General features: G+C 43.4%; 1 protein-coding gene across 1 annotated transcript in view; it reads left to right on the top strand.

Moving 5' to 3' along the window:
- The first annotated feature begins 3,722 nt into the window (after nt 1-3,722).
- The window catches only part of UBE2Q2 (ubiquitin conjugating enzyme E2 Q2), a 48,668-nt gene continuing 30,970 nt past the window's right edge, over nt 3,723-21,420 (top strand). Inside the window, exon 1 of the mRNA XM_063347370.1 lies at nt 3,723-4,247. Within this exon, the coding sequence (XP_063203440.1) occupies nt 4,062-4,247 (186 nt within the window). The 5' untranslated portion in view covers nt 3,723-4,061. The remainder of the gene's footprint in view (nt 4,248-21,420) is intronic.

The raw sequence follows: 21,420 nt of genomic DNA, 5'->3' as shown, positions 1-21,420 counted from the left end.
GCCTGCGGACACCTCCTTGACCCCTATCCCTGAACATCTGTATTGCTATCTGTCCAAAGCTGCTTCTAGGACAGGTTGGTTTTAAAATGCCTTCTTAACTCTTAAAGTCTTTAAAAGCAAAACAGATATTTGAGGGACTAAGCAATCCTGTGTCCTCTGCGTGCCATGCTTCTTGAAACGGCATTGTCCAGCCATTTAATCACCTTTTATACACTGATGCATGATTTTTCTAAAATGCTTAAATGCTTTGAAAGTGATTTCATTATTGAAGCAAAGACTTTGATGCCGTGAACTCAGAAGTTGACGTGAAAGCCTGGCTTTGGTGAGCAAGACAGCTTGGATTGTATCTCGGAAAAGCAGGATCCTCTTGAATCTTTCAGCCTTTGCCCAAGGTTTCAGGTAAGCTTCCTGCCTTATTCTTCTCTTTATGGGTATCGAGTATTGTTTGTCTTTTCTAGTCTCAGATTCTGCTCATACCTGTGAAAAAGTTTGTCTGTTCTACCCTGGATCAGCTATTATCAAACTGCATCATCCATCACTAAAACTAATTTACTCTTCCTCCCATCTCATTAACTTTATCCTTTTCTTTCTCGTTCTGCTGAGGTTCAGGGTTACAAAAGATCTGGGCCTTCCTTATTTCTAAAATGGCAGTTCCTTCTTTGGTGCCTGCCATTTCTCTCAGGAAAGTGACATCAGAATTAAATAGAAAGACCCTTTCTAAGGCCTAGGCTGTAAATGAGAGAAGTGAGGTCAAAAAACAAAACGATAAACTATTATGGGAAAAACAAATCAGTCCTCTGCTAGGCACAAACACTCAACTGAATGTACAGGAGCTTCGCTCGGGGGTGCAGCTGGAAATACAGTAGACCTGGAAAAGGCAGTCACAGGAAGAAAAGGACTGAAATTAATCTGTGCTCTGGAACATCCTTTCTTTGAGCCCCAAACAACTCTTGCTTTCATCAAAGCCCATCCATCCTACATCATTGTTCATGTCCTTCTTAATGGCACATCCTGAACTCAGCTTTCCTTCAGTTACCTTCACCCCTTGCTACCAGCTCTCTTGGCTCAGCAGGGACATGCCTAGCTGATGTGTTGGAAACAGAACTGGCAGTAAATGCCAATGGGAAAGAAAATTTTTGTCTAAACTCTGCCTCCTTTTTTCTTGCCAGTTCTACCCAAGAAAGCAATGAGGGATCTGCTGGTTTTTCTGAGAGTTTCAGATGAGGACTCTTACAATATGTTTAAATGAAAGGGAGGGAAAAGAAACAAAGAAGGTTAAGAAGGTATGCTCTCTTTGTAACAGAGAGGTGTTCAGATGTATGATAGGTAGAGAGAGGTTCCCATGGTGTTGAAGATGTACATGCAGGAAGAAAGGTAAAAAAAAAAAATGGTGCTTACAGGCAATATAGATCAAGGGAACTTAAGAGCATCTGTAATTACTAGAATCTGATGCAGTGCTCTTGAGGGTCTTTACCGGGATTCATTTCCTTTATTACCCAGCGATGTCAGGTCTTCCCCTCTGTGCATTCCTTTTGGTCTTTGGGAGACTCAGGATTCCTGAGTCATCTTGTGACCAACGCAAGATTCATGTCAAAGCCTCATGGCAAGTCCCTGAAGGAAGAAACAGGAATGAGTCAGACATGACGAACAACTCTTTACACCTCTGAAGCAGCCTCTGCATTCCAGAGAGCGAGGCAGCCCCAATGCGTTCTCAAGGTCTTATCACAGAGATGAATTCACAGGCGATGTCGCAGCTTGCACAATGCCTGCTAAATACAGAGAACTGCAACAGAATTTAGGGGAGTGGTGGCTGTGCAGCTGCATGTTGCTTCTTGAAGCCTGCAACAAAAAGGCAGACTGAAGGAGCTGGGGAAAGCTCTACACCAGAATGAAACAATATATGGCTTGCAGGACATGCTTGGCCAATTAAGCCATTTGTTTGGCCTGCCAGATGGTCACCATGATGTTTGGATCACTGGGTGTCTGAGAGGGGTTCTCATGCCTTCCGCCAGGATGCCAGCTAGTGCAGGCGAAGCGTCCCCCCAGCCGGCACACACGCACCTCTCTGCTGTGCAGCTGCCCAAAACAATGGGGTGTCACAGTCAATGGAGAGGCAGAGGAGAGGGAAGGTAGATGAGAAGGCAAGGAGGATGGAAGACCAGAGGTTGTGACAGAGGCAGTTCTGGTAAGGTATAATAAAAGGTGCAGTTTGAACTTGCTAAGCCTACCCACCTACCTGCTGCGATGAGGCGTTCTAGGCCAAAATCCTGTTGTATGAGGGAAACAGGACTGAGTCACCACATTCATTCCTCTGCTGTTTCATGCATCGCATCATGTAATGCTGACAAAGGCTGATCTGTTCAGTTTTGTCCCTGTTGTTCCCATAGAAAGGCTTTTCCAGGCCCTTTCTTTCTAATAGGTAGACTTGTAATTTTCTGCTGTTTGTTTATAGCTAATTTGCCCTTATATCTTCCCTTATCTCTTAAAGGTCCTCGCCCTGGCTGTTGATGCATGGACAGACAACAGTCATATCCACTCTGTCTTGGCTTTGCAGGCCATACAGGCTGAGACAACAGTGGCAGTTCAGCCTTTCTAGGAAAGCTGAGTTGCACATGCTGTATAATAGGAGTCTCTCAAATGATACCTGAAAAAAAAACAGGTCTTTCAACTCTGTGGACTTCCTGGTATCTTTCATTCAGAGTATTTAACCAGTGTCAATCCCTCCTGGCTTCTTTTGTAGCGAAGTGTGTTCTCCGCTGCTCTCTTTGCTGGAAGGATAGGAGATTTCAAGCCCACAAATCCGTAAGACTTCCATATGCTTGGAGTTGGGCATGTGCATAACTGTTTTTCTGGATCAAGATTAGAGTTCTCACCACTTGACAAGATTCAGCTTGTGGTTTGTGAAGTGCTGCCAGTTTCTCTGGAATTAAAGATTTATATAAAATATCAATGCTGGGGGAAAAAAAAAAAGGCAGTTCCCTATTACAGGTTTGTGTGTGTACTGCATTAATTAAAAGCTGGTTGGGAAACAAGAGGGACACTCTGCAATGGTATTACTTGTATCACAGTAACCTCTTCATGCTATGTGAGAGTTGATCCTTGTTCCTAAAGAGTTGTCAACTGTCTATAGGCAAAGCCGAGATGGAAAGGGACAAATAAAGGTGCAGAGATGATTTTTCCAGTGTCAGGAAGTGACAGAAATAGGGACAGCATCTCTTGATCCCTGAATGTAGCGAGTATTCATTTTACTCTGCTTTGGTGCTTCGTGGTCCTTTTTTTGGGCATAAAATGTGGTACAAACAATTACGGAGGAACTTAAATGCAGCACTAACAATTTTCCTTGGCCTCTGTAGTGCTGCTTCTCAGCCTGCAAAGGTCGGCGCCAGGTTTTACTTGCCTGTTCCGTCAGAAAGGTCGGGCCAGACATTCCCGGTGTATGCCGGCTGACCGCTGGGAGTACTGGAGGGCCGCCGGGATTCCGCGGTGACAAGCGCAAACCCAAGACGCCGTTTTTTCTCAGCAAAAATAAAGAGCGCGGGGAGACCGGGGGCGGAGGAGCAGAACCGCGGGTGAGCGGCTCTGAGGGGAGGGCTGCGAGCCGGGGGTGCCCGGGGGTGCCCGGCGGTGCCGGGGGCGGGCGGGTCAGCGCGGCCCGGGCCGCAGGGGGGGGGTGGCGGGGAGGAGCCGAGGGCCGGCCCGGCCCCGCTGCGTGTGTCCCGGGAGGAGGGCAGGGCGAGGGCGGGGCGGCTGGCGGGCCTGGCCCAGCCCGCCGGGGAGGAAGGGGAAGGGGGAGCGGGCTGCGCTGTTGCCCTTTTAAGCGAGCGAGTGGGTGCCGGAGGCTGGTACAAAGGGAGCCGCCGCCGCGCTCGCCGTCCCCGTTCCCCCCTCCCCCCCCCGCCCCCTCCCCGCCGGCTGGGGCTGCCCCGGCCCCCCCCCGCCCTCCCGCCATCTTCCGCCCCGCAGGCGCGGCCGGGGCCAGGGTCGGGCCGGGCCGAGGCGGAGGGAAGGCGGCGGCAGAGCGGGCGAGGCGGCGCAGGCCCGGGCCCGGAGATGAGGCCAGGATGTCGGTGTCAGGGCTCAAGGCCGAGCTGAAGTTCCTCGAGTCCATCTTCGACAAGGACCACGAGCGCTTCCGCATCGTCTCCTGGAAGCTGGACGAGCTCCACTGCCAGTTCGTGCTCCTGCCGCCGCCGCCGGGCTCCGGCCCGCAGCCGCCGCCGCCGCTCACCATCCACTGCAACATCACGGTGCGGGGGCCGAGCGGCGGGCCGGGGGCGGCGGGGGAGGGCCGGGGCACGGCCCGCCCTCGCCATTGTCTGCGGGGGTGCGGGGAGGGGGTGCAGCCCCGCCGCGGGGGTGACTCAGCACCGGGGGGGGAACCGGGGCCTCCACCCGCCGCGGGGGCCGGGGGGCTGCCGGGGCCCGCTTCCCCTCCAGGCTCTGCCTTCCGTCCCTGCTGCTGCCGCTGTGACTAAAGTTAGGCAGCGGCCGCCCCCGGCTCCTCGGGGGGCTCCTCCGGGGGGAGCCGCGGGGGAAGGACGCGGGCCGCCGCCCGCTCCGGGGCCGGGAGCTGCCAGCCGGAACAAAGGGCGGCCGGGCCCGGGGCAGCGGGGGAGAGAGCCCCCGGGGCAGCGGAAGGGCGGCGGGGGGAGAGTGGCGGGGCCCTCCCTGCCGCCCCCGTTCCTCCGGGGCACGGGCAGCGTTCCCCCCCGCTGCCCCGGGCGGTGGGAGCCCGGCGGGGAGGCGGAGGGCGAGCGCTTGGCGGAGTGCGCCACACCGCCGCGGCCTGCGCCGCCCGCCGCCGGCGTGGAACGGCCCCGCGGGCGGGCCGGGGGCGGCCGGGCCTCCCCCTCACGGCCCTGGGGGCTGCGGCGGCGGGAGGGACGGGGAAACTTCTCCTTTGGAGGGACAAAATAGCGCCGCCGGTCTCCTGCCGACTCGCGGTGTTACCGTCACGGTGGCTTTTAAACTCCTGGAGGGGCAACGAGCAGCCTTGGCGAATCTGAGGGACTTGTACCCACGGTTTGCTTCGGCATTTCTTATTTCTGTGTTTTGGGGTCCTTCCCCCCCCCCCCCAAGTCGTTGGGGCTTGTGCGTTCTGAATGAGTGGGAGGGAAGCAGAATAAAACATTCAGTGTTGTGTGCCCTGGTAAAAATCCTCCGTGTTTTTAAAAGTTTAGGGCCTAAACTTGCCAAAGGACTTGAATATATTGGCGTCTGTGACTCATGTACAGGAAGGTGCTGAAGGTTCATTTTTACTGGTCTGGCTGCAGCTATAAGTGAATTCAAACGCCTTATCAAAAGGCAGCTTAAGAGTAGAGTATTGCAAAAACTTGACTAGGTGAAAATAGGGTTAGTACGTTTGGGTTTGAGGAAAGTAAGCTGTACAGCTCTTTTATCTTTTGCCTATAAAAGGATGAAAGTTTCAAACAGTGTGGAAGTAGAAAGGTGCGCATAAGTGTAAATATTTGAGTACTGAAAGATGAAGATGTGAATGCAAACCAGGCAAATCTGATGATCTTGATCAGATCCTTACTTGCCTTAAAGTAACTTTATGAAATTAAAGGAGACTTGTTAAGAGGATCTTTCAGGTTTCACAGTTAATTGTCATGAGAAGTCAGTTTTGTGGTCATGGGGCTGGTGTTTATTTTACCGGACACTTGTATATACTTGTAAGACATAAGATGTTTTCTGTGGTAAAATAAGCAAGATGCTTTGGTATTCTTGTTTTTAGACATGACCTATCGGATGATGGATTGTCTGACTTCATTTAATTTTTTTTTTTTCTAGTAGATTGTTTCATTGCTGAGGAGTTTGGCCGTTTCTTTACACACAACATGATCTGTTTCATAAGTCTGTCTGTCTAAAGAGTAAAATAAAAGGCCTGATGATTGTGCACCCTCAGTTGCCAGTTGAATTTGATGGGTTATTTCTTTTTTGTCAAGTGACAGCTCACAGGGAAGCCAGTAGTAAGTCTGAAAGGTTTTGGTGCCTTGGATTTGTGCTGTGGTGTGTATCTACTTCTGAGGTTGCTTTTGTTGTAGCTACTTTTGATAGTAATTCTTTCTTAACTTGCAAAGAAATATGCCTGCTTACTTGTAGGCCTTTGGTGGAGGTGTGTCTGAGCAAGTAAGAACAGGGCAAGGTCACTCTTAGGATTTTTATGTGTTATTGAGGAAACAGTGTCTGCAATCTGCTATTACAGTCACTTGCCCTAAAGGTGAAGAGGTCTTTTGCGTGCCGTTAGCATTGTGGCATACGAACTTGCAAAAAGAACAGGAAAAAGAGCTATTTCAAACCATAGAGCCGAGACTTCTGCTTTGAAAAAAAGCTGTGTCTGAGCTTCTTGAAACTTCTGTTTCACAGCTGTCTGTGAGCAGCTTGGTGCTTTCCAATGTTGACTAATTTTTGGCTCTTTGAGGTAGGTGGCTATTTTCCCCATCTGTTAAAAATAAATGGGAGAGGGCAACCTGAGATACAGAGGTGGCTGTCTTGAAACAAGTGGGCAGCAGATGATGGAGCCAACAAGAGAAAGCTGACCTCTGGACTTCTGTCCTAGTTTTTTGACAGAAATGTAGGAACTCATAAGTGTGACAAAAGTGATTTTTATTTCATTTTTTTTCTTAATCTCACCCCATCCCTCTAATGGAGTCTCTTGGCTCTGACTTGTAATTGCCTCCATTTTTTTTCTGTAGGTACTGTACACTAGGAAAAGCATGACTCTTGTTTACTGTGCCTCAGTGGATCTGCAGGTACTGTGGGAACTACAACTTCAAATGGCAGTAGTAGCATCCAAAAGCTGCTAAGGCTGTAAAGTTGTTGGTAAATGTTTTCCTGGGGAGACTCACCCTCTGTATCAGAAGCTGCTACCTTATTGCTCTGGTTTTGCAGTGCAAATCTGTAACTTTAGCTGCTTGCTCCTTCCAACCAGTTTAACCCCTACAATACTGATCAAGCCAGGATATTTCCCTTACTCAGCAAAAGCTTACAGTAGATCGTGCGTCTGGACTCTCAAGAATGCTGTTAAGGGGAAAAGTGAGCACAAAGCTCAATAATCACTTCTTTCTTTGTGGTTCTGTTTGGGTACCTCAGTATTTTACCTAAAATGAAAGCTGTCTAGCAGTCTGTACAGATGCTGAAGTTACTGGATGGAGAAAAATATGGTAGGGAAGGAAGTTTCCAGTGAAAAGAGACCCGATAACTAAGTTGCTCTCATCTTCACAATGGATCTCTTTCTTTTCTCCAGTCTAGAGAGAGAAGGCAGAGGAAAGAGGAGACATTCTCCTGGAGAGATGAGGGAGATTGTCTGCTTAGGAGCTGCATGGATCTCCGCAAGTTTCCTAGACTAAATTCCGCAGGCTGATTAGAAGTCTGCCCTGGAACTTCTCACTGGGTTGACTTTCTGATTGTCTTCAGTATGAGTTTATAGAACTGTCAAAGTTAAGCGTTTGCTGTAGCATCCCAGGAATAGTCTACCAGTGATACTGAGCAATGCTTGAAATTAAAGCAAGATATATTTTACTCAATAGTTCTTCTGTTTAATAAAGTAACAGGTAAACTTTGTCCAAGTCTGCCCTTCACTGTTTCCGGTAGTGACCCATATTGGAATTTAAATAGTTAATCAGATTATTTTAAAAGAGGCGCTTTAGGGTGGAGTCTTCCCTGTCAGAAACATTGCTGCTTATTCTGGAGAACTGTCTTAATTATTGAACTTGTTCAGGCTGTGTACCTTCACATTCCCATTTTGTTATGCCAACAGCAGCGTCTCCCTTCTGGAGTTTTATTTCTGTTTATCTCAGGTTTTGTTTTCTTTTAACGGCAGTATTCCAATTAATCAAGTTCAATAAACCAGTGTCCTTTACTATATGTATTTATCCTGGTCCTGTGTTGCATGCTTTTTGAAATAGTATCAAAACAGTGGCCTTACTTAGAGGAGTGTGTTTATTGATCATGACTTACTAGGTAAGTGTCTTTCAGTGCAATCTGTAGTTTCAGTTTGGTACGTTATCAGACTTCTCTCATAGTACTCCAAAGGGTCTGTTAGAATTATTCAATCTCTTCCATGTTATTGCAAGAAAAAGGACTGTTTTGGACTGCTGTAAAACATCTCTTATTTTTTATATAATCTCTTCAGAGAGAAACTGGATATTAATCTCTGTCCACCCATACACAAAACAACTATGTAAATTCTGTTTCCTCGAGTAGCACTTGCAGATAGAACAGGGTTTCTGCCAGCTCTGTGTGGGAGCAGATTTTGCCCCAAACAAATACTGGGCCCTGATGTGCAATGATATCCTTCATACATTAACAATTCAATTCAAGTGATACATCTGACTCCAGTATACTCTTGCTTCTCTGCTGGAAAGAAGTATCTTCTGCTTTCGCTGAAAAATACCCTGCTGCTAAATCGGAGTTAGAAGCTACTATGAAAGACTTGAAAAGGTTGCTGTCTACAGATAACTGCAATTGATGGGAGAAAACTTTATTTTCCCTTCGAAACCAGAATGGATGAAAAGATATTGCCTGTGAAGCTTTTGACAAGTTGGGTATATACAGAGAGTGAGTGTATTAGAACATACGATAGTTCTTCAAAGGCACAGGATTTTTAATATTAAATGCACTCTTAGCTAATGCCTAGACAGCTGATAACCTTTTAAAAAGGATATTTATTTGTACATAGAACTAACCACATAATAAATGAGGCTTTCAGTTCAAACCACAGATATTTGTTGGGTTTTTTTAGATCACTAGTCATCTGTAGTGAGGTTAAGACCTTTGTTTTGCAGCAAATGGATATAAATGCATATGGACTAAAAGCATACACCGCTTTATCTTGATAATATGTACTTTTCTAACTAGAATTAGATATACTTGGAGTTTTTAAAAAGGCAGTCAAGTAGCTACTATCAAACATAACTTATGCAGTAGAAATTGAGGTTTCTCTTACTTAGCAAACCAAAATTAAGCAAACAAAAAAAAATACTAGAAGAGTGAGGATTTTAAGTTCTCTTTGTATACTGAGACTGTAATTGGAAAAGGAATATTGCAGAAAGGAGTAGGAGGAATCTTTTGGGTCTGTAAGACACAGGACCTTACTCCTCTGACACCACAGCTTAGTTGTGCTGCGTGTTGACGGCTGTAACAGTACTGCAGGGCTTTGCAGGTCAGTTCTGTCCCCTCTATAATGTATGAAGTGCTCCTAAAATATCCTAGAAAGCCACAGTGGTGGGCTTCAAATATAAATTCTGGCTCATGTTGAGGTTTTAATGTACGGGAAATTACACTTATTTCAAATGGGTTACTTAAGTGAGTTAATGACATAATAATTTCAGAACGGGGACTGTTGCGGTCCTCAAAAGAGCTCTCCCTGCACTTTGATAATTAAAAGAAGTTTTATAAAAAGAATTTTATTCTTTTTTACTCAGCACGCTTCCTCATCTTAACTGTTCAGGAGGTTTTTGTAGAAGGCTAAAAGATATCTGGTAATTTTTGTATGTTTTTTCATATTCACTAATTTTAAAGAGACTAACTTAGAGCAACTTCCTAACAGGCATTTGATGGTACATGATGGTTGCCTTTGATCTGTGTTGCCAAAGATATTTCCTTTGCATCAAAACTGGAGCACTGTTAGTTGGCCTTACCAGAGACCTTTCTTAGGCTTCAAGAAGCAAGAGTATGTACTGCTACTGCTACTCCTGATTTTGTTGTTGGTTGTTTTTTGTGGGTTTGTTTTTGGGGTGTGTGAGGGGGAGGCAGGGCAAGCTAAGATTTTGGCTTTTCTTTCCAAGCTTTTTATCAATGAAATGAGAAAAAATTAGGGAGTAGTGTAGGAAGCGCATTCTATTCTGGAAAATAAAGTTGCACTTCCAAATACATCGTGGCAGTCTGTCTACAGTGGAACACTGTCAAATCAAAAGTTATTAATGGAGTTGATCAAGCGTGTTCCCAAAAAAAGGGTAACTTCAACAGTCTGACTTACTCAGTCATGAGTTACTCAGACTAGAATGAATCTGCAGGTGTTCTTTCTGTGTTATGCCAGGGCATACCATATATTGACGAATTGATGACATGTCGATATCCTCAACGTGAATTAGAAATTATGATTGCTAGGAAGAACAAAGTGTGATTGCATCCTGCGCACTCTGTAATAATGCTGTTGCTCGTGGACCAGCAAAGGCAGAGTGCCCTGTGAGGTGGCCAAAATTGAGTTTACTGGATTAAGGACCTGGCTGTCATGTAAAAATTCCTTACTGGGTTATTGTTAATCTGGATGGTTTCCCAGTCTGGTTCACTGCGTGGCTGCACAAACAGCTGTACCGTCACAACAGAGGGCATAGGAATAAGCGAGTGCTGGGGAAGAGTGCTGAAGCCAGCATTGCCGACAGAGCTGCTTGCCAAGCGCTGGCTGGGTCCTCAGCGGCACTTGGGATCATTCCTGTGTGGAATACCTGAGCCGGCAGCAGGCTGGTGGGCCTGCATGAGTGTCTGCCTTCTTACAGTCACGGCTATATAGAGACAACTGGACCAGACTCACTGGAAGTTGTTTGTTTGTTTACTTGTAAAATCAAATTCCTTTCAGGAGAAAGGAAGATACAAAGATGGAGACAGTTCGCTAAATAGTATTATTTAAAAAGGGGCAACATTTCTGCATAGGAATAAATGTTTGTAGAAGCTGTTTAATAAAAATATCTACTATTTTAGACTGCTGTTCAGTACCGTCAGGTTTACCTTTATGTAGTTTTGAAAGATTATAAAACCCCTGAATTCCTGACTGAAGTTGATTTTAATTTTTTTCTTTAGACTGTGAATGGTAACATGCCATTTTTAAGGGACACGATAGTTTATGATTTAGTAAGCATGCCACTGTATTTCTTCAGCTGCAAGCTTTGTAGAAGTGAAAATGACCTGTCACCAGCTCATAGAAGACAACTGGAAAATTAAATGACTGATCATAGTAAGGAGGGGCTATTTAATATTTCAATCTTAAATCAGCCAGCCTGTATTCAGTGCAGTTGAAGCTAACGTGATCAGAGTAGTTCTCAGTTGATCTTTGCTGGAAACAAACATACTGGTTCGTTTCTGTCTTACTGGCTTCTTGCTTCCAGCTCTAATCTTTTAAGTGTGGTATTAAAATAATGATCTTATGTGTTTTGTTTCTTTTTTGTTATCTCATGCATACAAGGCATCCTGGTGTATTAAGTCCTGTAGAGCAGTTAGTGTGTGATTTATTGAGATTTAGTTTGGACTGTATTCTCCTTTCTCCCGGATCTGTAGTTTTTTAACCCCTCTGGGAGAGAGACTTCAATACGATTGCAGATCTTGTAGTAGCTTCTTCGGTGTGTATTCAGAAAGGCAGAAACATAAGCTCTGTCAGAACTTGTATGGTGGCATTAGAAAAAAAAATTAAAGTGTTCTTGTGCAGTGGTGTTCAAGATACCACAGGCTTCCTCAAATTTTTGAAGTAGGAAATAACTGTGGTAAGAGTGTGGTATTTAACTAATTAATAGTAAACATTGCTTGAACTCCATGGCACTGAATTTTTGTGTGTCGGGGACAAAGTTGCACCTAAATGGCTCTAATCTGGAGGCCCGCGACTGTCACAGCAGCCAGGGCAGGTGGTGGTGTGAGGGCAGAGCTGGGGAACCTGGTGGGTGGTGGCTGGAGAGCTGCTCAGGTGTGGGAGCAGCAGGACCTCTGTTGGCAGCAGTTCTAGTGTCTGGAGCGCTGCAAGTTCGCAAAGGGAGAGTGGGAGAAAAGGGAAAGTTGCTCTCAGAGAGGGGGAACAAGCACAGTGCCTTTGGAAGCGGTGGGGGAGCGATTTGAACGCTTGAAAGACACAAATTCCTGAAGGTAAAGAGAATGAAGAGGAGGAAGGGGAAGCCTGGATTTTTGGGTGACAGCAGGAGCAACATTGGAGTATGTGTGCTGGGGAGTAAGTGTCTAAGTGGTAAAGGCAAGAGCAGCTCTGCTGGGAGACTTCTCCAAGTTAGGCCGGGAGACAGTGTGATATGTTGCAACTTAGTTATAACCACTTCTTCAGTTCCAGCCATATTAGAAGCCATTTCTTGCTTTGTGACACTAGTGTAGAAGATAGCTTTTCTGAATGTACTTGGCTGTATAGTTGCAGAAGTAGGTAATTAATAACTCTTGATTAGAGATTGGGAATTCAGGCATATAAGATACTGTGCTGCTGGTAAAGAGAGTATTGGAGAATCAGATTTGCAAAATACCTTTCTCTTTAGCACATGTGTCTGGCTGCTTATTAGATAAACCATTGCCAGCTGGAGAGCAGTATAATGCATGCATTAAAGCAGAGAACCCCTTGTGGCTGAGGGCTCTGAAACAACCGTCCTCTGACAACTGTTGAGGCGAGAGTACAGGCACACAGCGGGTTTTCTGTGTGTGAGGAGCAAGACGGGTTGATCTGACTGCTGTGAGGGGCTACGGTAAACATCTGGATTCTAGTTTCAGCTCTACAACCTTCTTCCTGATAAGCAAGTCGCTTCGTCTTCAGCGGCGCTGTGTTCTGAGCTCAGTTTTCAGTGTGGGTGATCTGTAACTTTATTTGTTGCTGTTCGTAGTATTGGCAATGGAATGTTCCTTAGCTCACAGCTGGGCTGGCCATCAACAACTGTCACTTGCTACGCTGGTAGCTAAGTCGGGCTTAGTGTCAAGAGTTGCGTTTGAGCAGCAGTACATTAACATTTGGTGGATTTTACTTTGGGTCCCTACAAAAGTGTTAACAGTGTTTGTCTTTTCTGTGAATGTCTTTGAGTGGGTAGATGGCATGCTGCATTATGATGATGATGACCTGGAGAATAAAATGTTGCTTCACAGTGAAGGACAATAATTGTGTTTTTATCAGAAAAGTGCCTTTTCTTGCTTTTATGCTCAAAGTTCATATTTTCATTCTGTGTAGTTATGTTATACTGGACAAACAGCATGCTGCCTTTTGTTTGGTAAGGGGAGTGGATGAGGTTGTGGCAACTGATAAGAGAGTCCGATAAACCTGTTTTTCCAAGGGTAATGTGCAATTTCACATGTCGGAATCAGCAGTTGGGACATTTTGCGTGGATTAAATAGTTTGAAGAATTACTGGCTGTAAAAAAAAAAAAAAAAAAAAAACCTTCGCCATAAGAAGTGTAAGAACTGTGATGCCACATCTGCATTCATGTTTGTGACCATTTGAAGTGATGTTTTGGGCCTTTGCTACTTTGGTTGTATGTGTTTTGGCTTCTTCTAAGGTAATGATGTTTGAGCAGTGAGAGACTTAAATGTGTGTACCTGGAAAGAGACATGGAAGTAAAACAGAGAAGTAGCTTAGATTATTTCACAAACCTTGCAATTATTGGCCTCTCGTATGTACCTGTTTGAAAGCAGCATTTGCTTAAGACTTTTCCAGGATTTTTTTTTTTGTCAAAATGTTATTTTCTGTCTCAGGTGTATCCAAAGTAAAAAAGTTAAAGATTCCATAATAATTTAAGGAGAATTCCATGGGTCTGGTTTGAACAAATGAATTTGTGTGGATGAAGTTGCAAATGGCAGGCTTCTTGGGTTTTGGAATAATTTTTACACAAGTGAATTACCATTGAAATACCATCCCTGTTTGTACGTACTTAGCTGTGATCACCATCTTATGAATATTGGCACTTGCAGATGCTGCTGAATCTGTGTATTGCAAAAAGTGTTCTGTAATCTAGGCTTTCAGTTCATTTAAAAACATGCTGTAGTCCATGTGCCCTTGTGCAGAAGATGGCTGTAGAAGGTGCGAAGTGTCAGACGGTTGCACGTGCGTCTGTGAAACCCTGATGTGGCAGGAGGGGAACGGCTTTGCCCTGTCCAAGAGAGTGTCTGTTGTGAAGGCAGAAGAGTGTCCATAACCATTCTGTATGCTCTTAACAGAAACATTTCCTTGGGGTTACTTTTGTGGTGGCCTTCTGCAATCAGTAGAACTTGTTTGTATGGAGAACTACATTTACTTTTGGAACAATTTGTGATTGTAGAGTGAATTTTACAGGCGCCTATCGAGTTGTTATGGTTGTTCTGTTCCGTGAGGCATATGCCTTTGACCCTGCCTGCTCTAACTTGGCTGTATTTAATAACATAAACAATTCTAAAACAAGATACCCTGCTACAGTTGCATCACTCCCTGAAGAGTGTGCAGGAGAGGAAAACCATGACCCTGTTAGTTGCGTTGTTTTAATGCGCTCCTGAAGGTATTCAATTCTGCAGGGATGAGCACGTCAGCAGAACCTAGATAGCGCAGGATTATGGGATTCTTTCACCCACCTCTTGTAAAGGTGCAAGATGATTAAGCTCTTGCAATCTCCAGGGGTCCTACCAAAGTGCCGCTTCATCGGGGATTGTCGTGTATAGGCTGTTGCTGTCAAGACAGTCATTAAACTTGAGGGTAGAATTGCAGTAATTTTCTGTGTTTAAAAGAGATACCTGTATTTGAGTCAGTTGGTACTTGGTGCCTTACCGAATGCGTGAGTTGTAATGGGTTTTCTCACTCAACTGAGCGTGGCAGCCTTTGACTTCAGGAAGAGCGTAAGAAAATTAAAGCTAATACAAACCTGCTTTCTGTGGTACAGAAACAGTTAAAGATCTCTGTTTTACTGAACTCTAGTGAATAATAGATGTCCTTCTGTTTATATGCATTGAGCAAGTTAATATTATGTTATATACAATCTTAAAATTCGAAAGGAAAAGCAGGTTGAAGTTTTCCCCTTGCTCAGTAGGGGTGGGTAAAATTCACTTTGCTTCCTCCCCACCCCCAATATTAAATTTTATTTTTAACCCCCCCATTGCGTACACTTTTCTTATCTTTTAGAACTCTGAATCACTGAACTGTTAGAGTCTTCAAGAAATGCCAATTCTTTCATCTGTAAAAGTGCAAATTTTTACTTGAACTTGGAAAAGAAATGTTAGAATATTGTAATATGTTCAATAACTCAATCTGTACAACAGAGCAAATGGTGGTGTCTGGATGTCTGAAAATACAAATTTTTGGGGTTTTAGGAACTTGAGGTTTCTATGAAATAGTTTTATTTGGATTACTTCCAATGAAGTTTCAAAAAACTGGAATTGAAAGCGGCCCTTCATGCTTTCTACATTTTTTTAATTATTCTAAAGAATGGGATGGGAGGGCAGATGACAATCTGCTGACTTTTAAGTGTTTTTAGCCTACGGATTTCACGGGCACTCAAGTACCTAGGGTAGAAAATTCTCACTTGCACTTAAGCTGCCTTTGGAAAATTTGGCCCCCAATAATGGGAAGCAATCTGTCAGTACTGTAATCACAACTAATACTCTTTTAGAACCTGTAAGGACTGGTGTTTTATGGTCATCAAGCTAAAATTCAGCTTTAAGAATATCTTCTCAAGTCCTGATATTTTTGTTAATATTAATTCTGTTTGGTTTTTTCCTCTAAAGGCAGGTTGGCACAGGTGAAAAATTCATAAGTAGTGAATGACTGACCAATAATTTCAAATAATATGTACTAAATTGTAGCTAATGGTAATTAATCTTCACTATTTTTTTGAATGTTTGTGTAGGATGTATATATGATCCTTAACCAGTGGGACTTGATTATATTAAAAAAAAAATAATCTAATTCCCCTATTTAATTCAAATGAACAAATTTGGTAGCGCCAAGGTGTCTGCTGAGGGAAAGCCATCTATGATTTGAGATCAATTACTTGATGTGTCCTTAGAGCTGCAAATGTTCACCTTGAAAAGACTGCATCAGCCCTCTGAAATGTCCTGTTACATTAGGATTTACTTCATTACCAAGATTTGTGTGAGCTAGAATGGTCTCTTGCTAGCCTTCTCAAAGCAAGTAAGCTGTTTAAAAGATCTGGGGGTTTGACGTTCTGTTGTTTGGAAATAAAGGGGGGTGGACAAAAAATTTTGGGACCGAGAAGATAGAAGTGCTGTTATGAAAATCAGCGAAGTTTTAGTTGTAGCTGGTGTAAAAAGAACAGAACTAGGTTCTGTCAATGATGGAGATTTTGCAAAAACTATAAACAGAAAAGAAATAAAATTGGTTGAATATTGTCCAGCCGGTGTGCTAAGGAGTTTTAAAAGGAAACAAAACCAAAACACTGTTAAAATCCAAAAGGATCTGGAAATTAAAGAAAATGAACAACTGTCAGCGTGTAATTGTGATTTTAAATCATAATGCTGAAGACGTGTGTCTAAATGTGTGTTCCTACCGTTTGGCCGTGATAAAATGGCTCCGTTGTGTACAGGGAGACGTGGTTACGCTATTACCTCATAGCAGACTGTGTGTACAGGTTGTTCTAATCTTAGGAATGTGAGCAAGATGTGTTGTTTTAATTTAGCAACTTCACAATTTCAACAGCATTGTAGTCATTTAGAAACAGCTCGTTTAAAAGTCTCTTCCTAACATCAAAATTGTGTCGCTGTAGCTTTAGAGAACAGGATAAAGATTATATAACATGGCAAGTAAAACAGCCTTATTGTTACGGATGAGAAAGCTTAGCTAGGATATACTTAGATGATGGAGCTCTACCCAGGAAAAGCTGTCTTAATGCATGTGTTCCTGGTATCTTCTGTCACTTTTTGCTGCTTTTTTGTTTGTTTGGTAAGCAAAATTGTTAATAAAATGTAAGTAGTCTCTGTTACAGAGGGTACATCAGAATGTCTGAACAGTGAGATCCTGTCGTCTCCTAATCTGTATTCTTCTAATACGCTGTGGTTTTCCAAAATGATGTGGCAGGTTTGGAAATTGTCCCAGTGGCGTGAGTGCGGGGCTTCACTCTCTTTGTATTTTGTGTATTTATTAGTAGGCTAAATTCGTTTGCCGCTTTCTGTTAGAGCAGCGTTTGTGTTGACAAAGCTCCCGATCTGTCCTGGTGTTAATACAAAGGCTCTCCAGAAGTGATGATCCCATGCATTGTAATCATATCTGGGCTGGCTGTAAACATTCTGCCTTTGTCCTGGGTACATGCGCGGTGTGATGCCATCGCGGCGTGTCATGTCTCACTGAGCGATTGCATTCACTGCCCGAGCCGTACAGCGTGGACGTGGGTTAGCTTGTGAATGCTGCCCGCATCCGAGCGCTGCAGCTTTTGCCTCCTCTGATGGATTTTTTGCTTGTAGAGAAGAGGGAAAATGTCGTGTTCCGGCAGTTACATAAGAGATCTCAAACACTTCATATGGGTGATAGCTGTGCAGCTAAGCTAGAGCATACAAAATCACTGCGTGTCAGCTGGGTGCTGAAAGGCCCAAAATCATGGTTTGGGTTTTTTAGCCACTGAGAATTAATAGTAAAATAGCTGCTATTCTAGGGTTCCCCTCATTAAATGTTGTCTCTGTATTTGGGAAGCTTGTGTTCCTTACATGACATAACTCAAATCCATCTCTCCTCTCTATAGGATGCAGATATGGAAGTAAAAGCTGTCTTAATTCTCTCAACAGAACTAGCTTGTGTGGAGTTCAGGTTTTTTTGACCTTACAAACCACAAGCTTAGTTCTTCATTGCATGCTACGGTGTTACAAACTCATGAGCCTGTTTATATCTCAAGATCAGAATGTTTGAAGTTTGTGTGTGAATTCTGTATTTCAAAATATAGTGACTCATATCCGCGTGAAACTCAGCTGTTCCAAAAATATGGATTACTTACAGATCTACAGAAACTTAGTGCCATTTATTTCTTTTAATTTAAACGAACAAATTTATTCGTAAGTCTGAAGAATTAGAGTGTTCCAACAAACTGAAAGTTTGAACTTGTATTTTAATCTGTTGTGGAAAAAGTTGGAATATGCAATTAACTATCCATATTCCAGAAGTCTAAAATTTGAAATCTTTTCTGGCACAGATGAGTGAATATGCTCACACAGTGTTTAAGAAAAGCCTTTCTGATAAATGCGTTGTTCTCATTCATGATTCAAAAGCTAAAGCAGACTAAGAATTTGAATATTTAATCATTTTTAGGGTTCAGTAATTAATTTGTGCTATACACTAGTAATGCAGGCAGTATCAAATCCTGGTACGTGTTCTCACATACAGCAGGACTTGCTTTCATTGCAAAAAATGGCACAAGTTGGAATGAAAGCAAAGAATGAGGAAGGACTGTCATTCAGTGCAGAAGGCATCAGCACGTTCAAGTGGCCACTGTAATGTATTTAAACGCATGGTGGGATTGCTTGATCATCAAATCTGCACGATCCATCATGTCCCTGTCTGACGAAGGGTTTGCTGCAAGTTTGTTGGAGGAGATTTTTGTATAGCTCCCCCAGACTGGGGCAGATACCGGTTGCAACTGACAAATGTCCTACTGTGGGTTTGTTCATTAAATCTTTCTGGTGGTTAAAGGAGAATCAGAACTGTCAGGAAAAAAAGAATATAGACAGTGAAGAGTTGAGCTTCGTTCTGTAAGCAGTCTTCAGATTCCACGTACATTTTAGAAGAGCGGACTGGCAGACGTTTATCTTCTATAAATCATTGCAATTAATAGACTTGCTTAGACCTGGACTAACATAATTAACAAGTGCTTAAAAAAAAAAAAAGCCAAAAATACCTGTTAGGAGAATGTGCATACACTGTCCAAGTGTTGACTGTATCTGGAGAATATTTTTATTCTAATGAGTCTGAGGATTTTAAGAAGCAGATGGCTCAGTGAATCTTGGAAGGGATTTTGCTTGTTTGTTGTGTTTTCTGGTGGGAATGCTGGTGTGATCTAAAGTCAGAGTTTACCCTGTTGCCTTTCTCTTAACTTCATGAGCTGGCCAGAGAAGTTCAGGTCTCAAAAATAGCTGGTTCAAAGGAACCTTCAGGCAGTAGGGCCATGGTTAGCAAAGCCTCCCTTCTGATGTTCCCCATTGTGCAGAAGGGTCCAGTGTGCAGTGTGGAAGTCTTGAGGTAAGAATATTGCGCTGTCGCAGAAGACTTTACAGGTAGGCTGCATGTTATTAAAAATGAGAGATGTTATCAGTGCAAAACCTGGAATGTCTTTAATCACAGAATGGTTCGGGTTAGAAGGGACCTTAAAGACCACCTAGTTCCAACCCCCTTGCCCTGGGCAGGGACACCTCCCACTAGACCAGGCTGCTCAAAGCCCCATCCAGCCTGGCCTTGAACACCTACAGGGATGGGGCATTGACAACTTCCCTGGACAACCTGTTCCAGTGCCTCACCACCCTCACAGTAAAGAATTTCTTCCTGCTATCCAATCTAAATCTACCCTTTTTCAGTTTGAGGCCGTTACCCTGTGTCCTATCATTACACTCCCTGACAGAGAGTCCCTCCCCAGCTTTCCTGTAGGCCCCTCAAACGTAGCTCCTAAAAACCAATAATTTGGGAAGCCAGTGGCAGCTGGGAACTCAACGTTGTTTTTCCAGCAGGGATAGTGGTTAGTCTTTCAAGAGTGTCTTAAGTGAAACCGAGGAGAAAATACACTTTTCCAAGGTACTATATTTGGTAAAGGAAAAAAGCAATTAAACTACACGTAACTACCCATCTGTTTGCCTTCCTTAGCCTTAAAATCTTGGCAAGCTGAGCACTGGACTTTCTTGACAGACATTTGAGATGTTAGGCCTTAGTTAATCAAGAATAGGTGTTCTAAGGTCCCTGCTTTGTGTATGATATGCTCCGAAGTGAAGCTGAAAGGTCTAAACAGTTTGTCTTTTCATAAGGATACTGGGAATATCGTGTATTCTTCTGAGGTATCTTTAGCTGTGATTTTAAAAAAATAAATATAAGCTTGGGGGGAGGAGGCTTGAGCTTGTTGAAAAATAAGTTTAGGCAAAGGCCTCAGTTTACAGGTGGGAATTTTAGACCTCTGGAGCTAGAACTTCCCTGGAGCGTGCTGCCAGCTGGGGATTCTGCTCTGATAGTCTGTTTTGCCAAAATGTCCTTTCTCTAGTCACATGGCTTCTTTTATGAAGTTCAGCACTTCAGCTGGAAGATCAGCTTCATGTTGTTAAAAGCCAGTTCTAACATGCATGTGTTTTTCTCCTGTTTTCCAGTGGGATAGCATTCTGTATTCTGATAAACCGAGTACCTTTGAAATGACAGAAGCTAGATTAAGTTAGGAAGGTCTGGGTTTTTCTCTTGCACTTTGAGAGCTTGCTAAGGCTAAGCTTGCTTGGGAATCACCAAAGACCAGACGGTAACACTGACAGACAGGTGTGATGTCTTCTTTCTGTGAAACTTCTTATTGCCGTCTTGAAAACAGTAAAGCAAAGAATATACACTCAAGAAAGAGTGTAAATATGTACGCATAGTGCACATTTTGGAGTCACCTGTTAAAGAGCAGTAGGAACCTTCATGCTGTAAGTGTTGAAGAATGAAGCGTGATTTGTTGTCTCTGGAATGAGAAACGTGGAATATTTCCTTTTAAATTGCAGTGAGGGAAAGGAATGAGAATTCCCTCATATAATTTTGTAAGACCTGGGGATATGAAGATAATATCTGGGTGATAAAACTGAGGTTCAGCAATTTGTCCTCCGCAACTAAAATTTAATTGAATGGGTGATAAATGGAGGAGAATGCCTTAAATAACTAAAACAAAAAAAAAATCCAAACATGTCAATAATACGAAGAGACACTTACGGTTCAGTTGGAGGCTACATGGTTTTCTCCATCCTCACGATGTTACCGAGCCTGTGTTAGGAAAAAATAGGAATTGCTTTTTGAAACATCTAAACAAGAGGCAAAGGACTTCTGGTTTACCTTTCTGTAGCGAGGATTTTTCAAGCAGCTTTTGAAAGGCTGCATGCTGTGGCAGCTTAGTGACGGAAAAATCACTTGTCATGGATTGTATGAGGGGTTGTGGGCCACATCTGTTCCATATGTTGTATGTGCCCTAACACTGGCTTGTTCTGGAAAATTGAGTACACTTCTAATCCTGTGAACCCATCTGAGCTCACTGTCACTGGGATGTGTTTTGGCACCTGCCTAACAACTGTAGGACTCTATTGGTGGAAGAAAGTTATTCTGTAAGCTTTCTTAACATAATGTTTGAGAAATCTTTCAACAGTGGAAAGTCCTGTATGAGCCTCGATGGTACAAAGATAAAATTGCAGATTTTTGGCATCATAATCTGCCTGTTAGCTCAAATCTCCTGCCTTGAAAGAGAAGTAATGTTGCTTCAGTCTGAGGGCCAGTGCTAGAACAGTTTGAATAATCCTCTTTGAGAAGGAAACATGAAGAATGCCAGGCTTTGTTGCTTTCACAGCTTTTATTTGGAAGAATCTGTATTTTTACAAAAAATTGGCATCGATATAGTTTTATTCTTTGACGTGTACGGCTTGTCATTTCTATCTTTTTGGTAATCACCTGTAATGCATTTCTAAATTTGTCCCTCCTGCTCCACTTGCCTCCAGGGTTTTAAACTTTTCAGCACTGTTTCTTATGTATGTTTCATCTGATCAAGATGAAAATAGGATGAA

This window comes from Chroicocephalus ridibundus, chromosome 9, assembly GCF_963924245.1.
Source record: "Chroicocephalus ridibundus chromosome 9, bChrRid1.1, whole genome shotgun sequence".
In the NCBI taxonomy this organism is placed as follows: Eukaryota; Metazoa; Chordata; class Aves; order Charadriiformes; family Laridae; genus Chroicocephalus; species Chroicocephalus ridibundus.
Note: the sequence above shows the minus strand (reverse complement) of the source record. Positions and strands in the feature narration are given on the sequence as shown.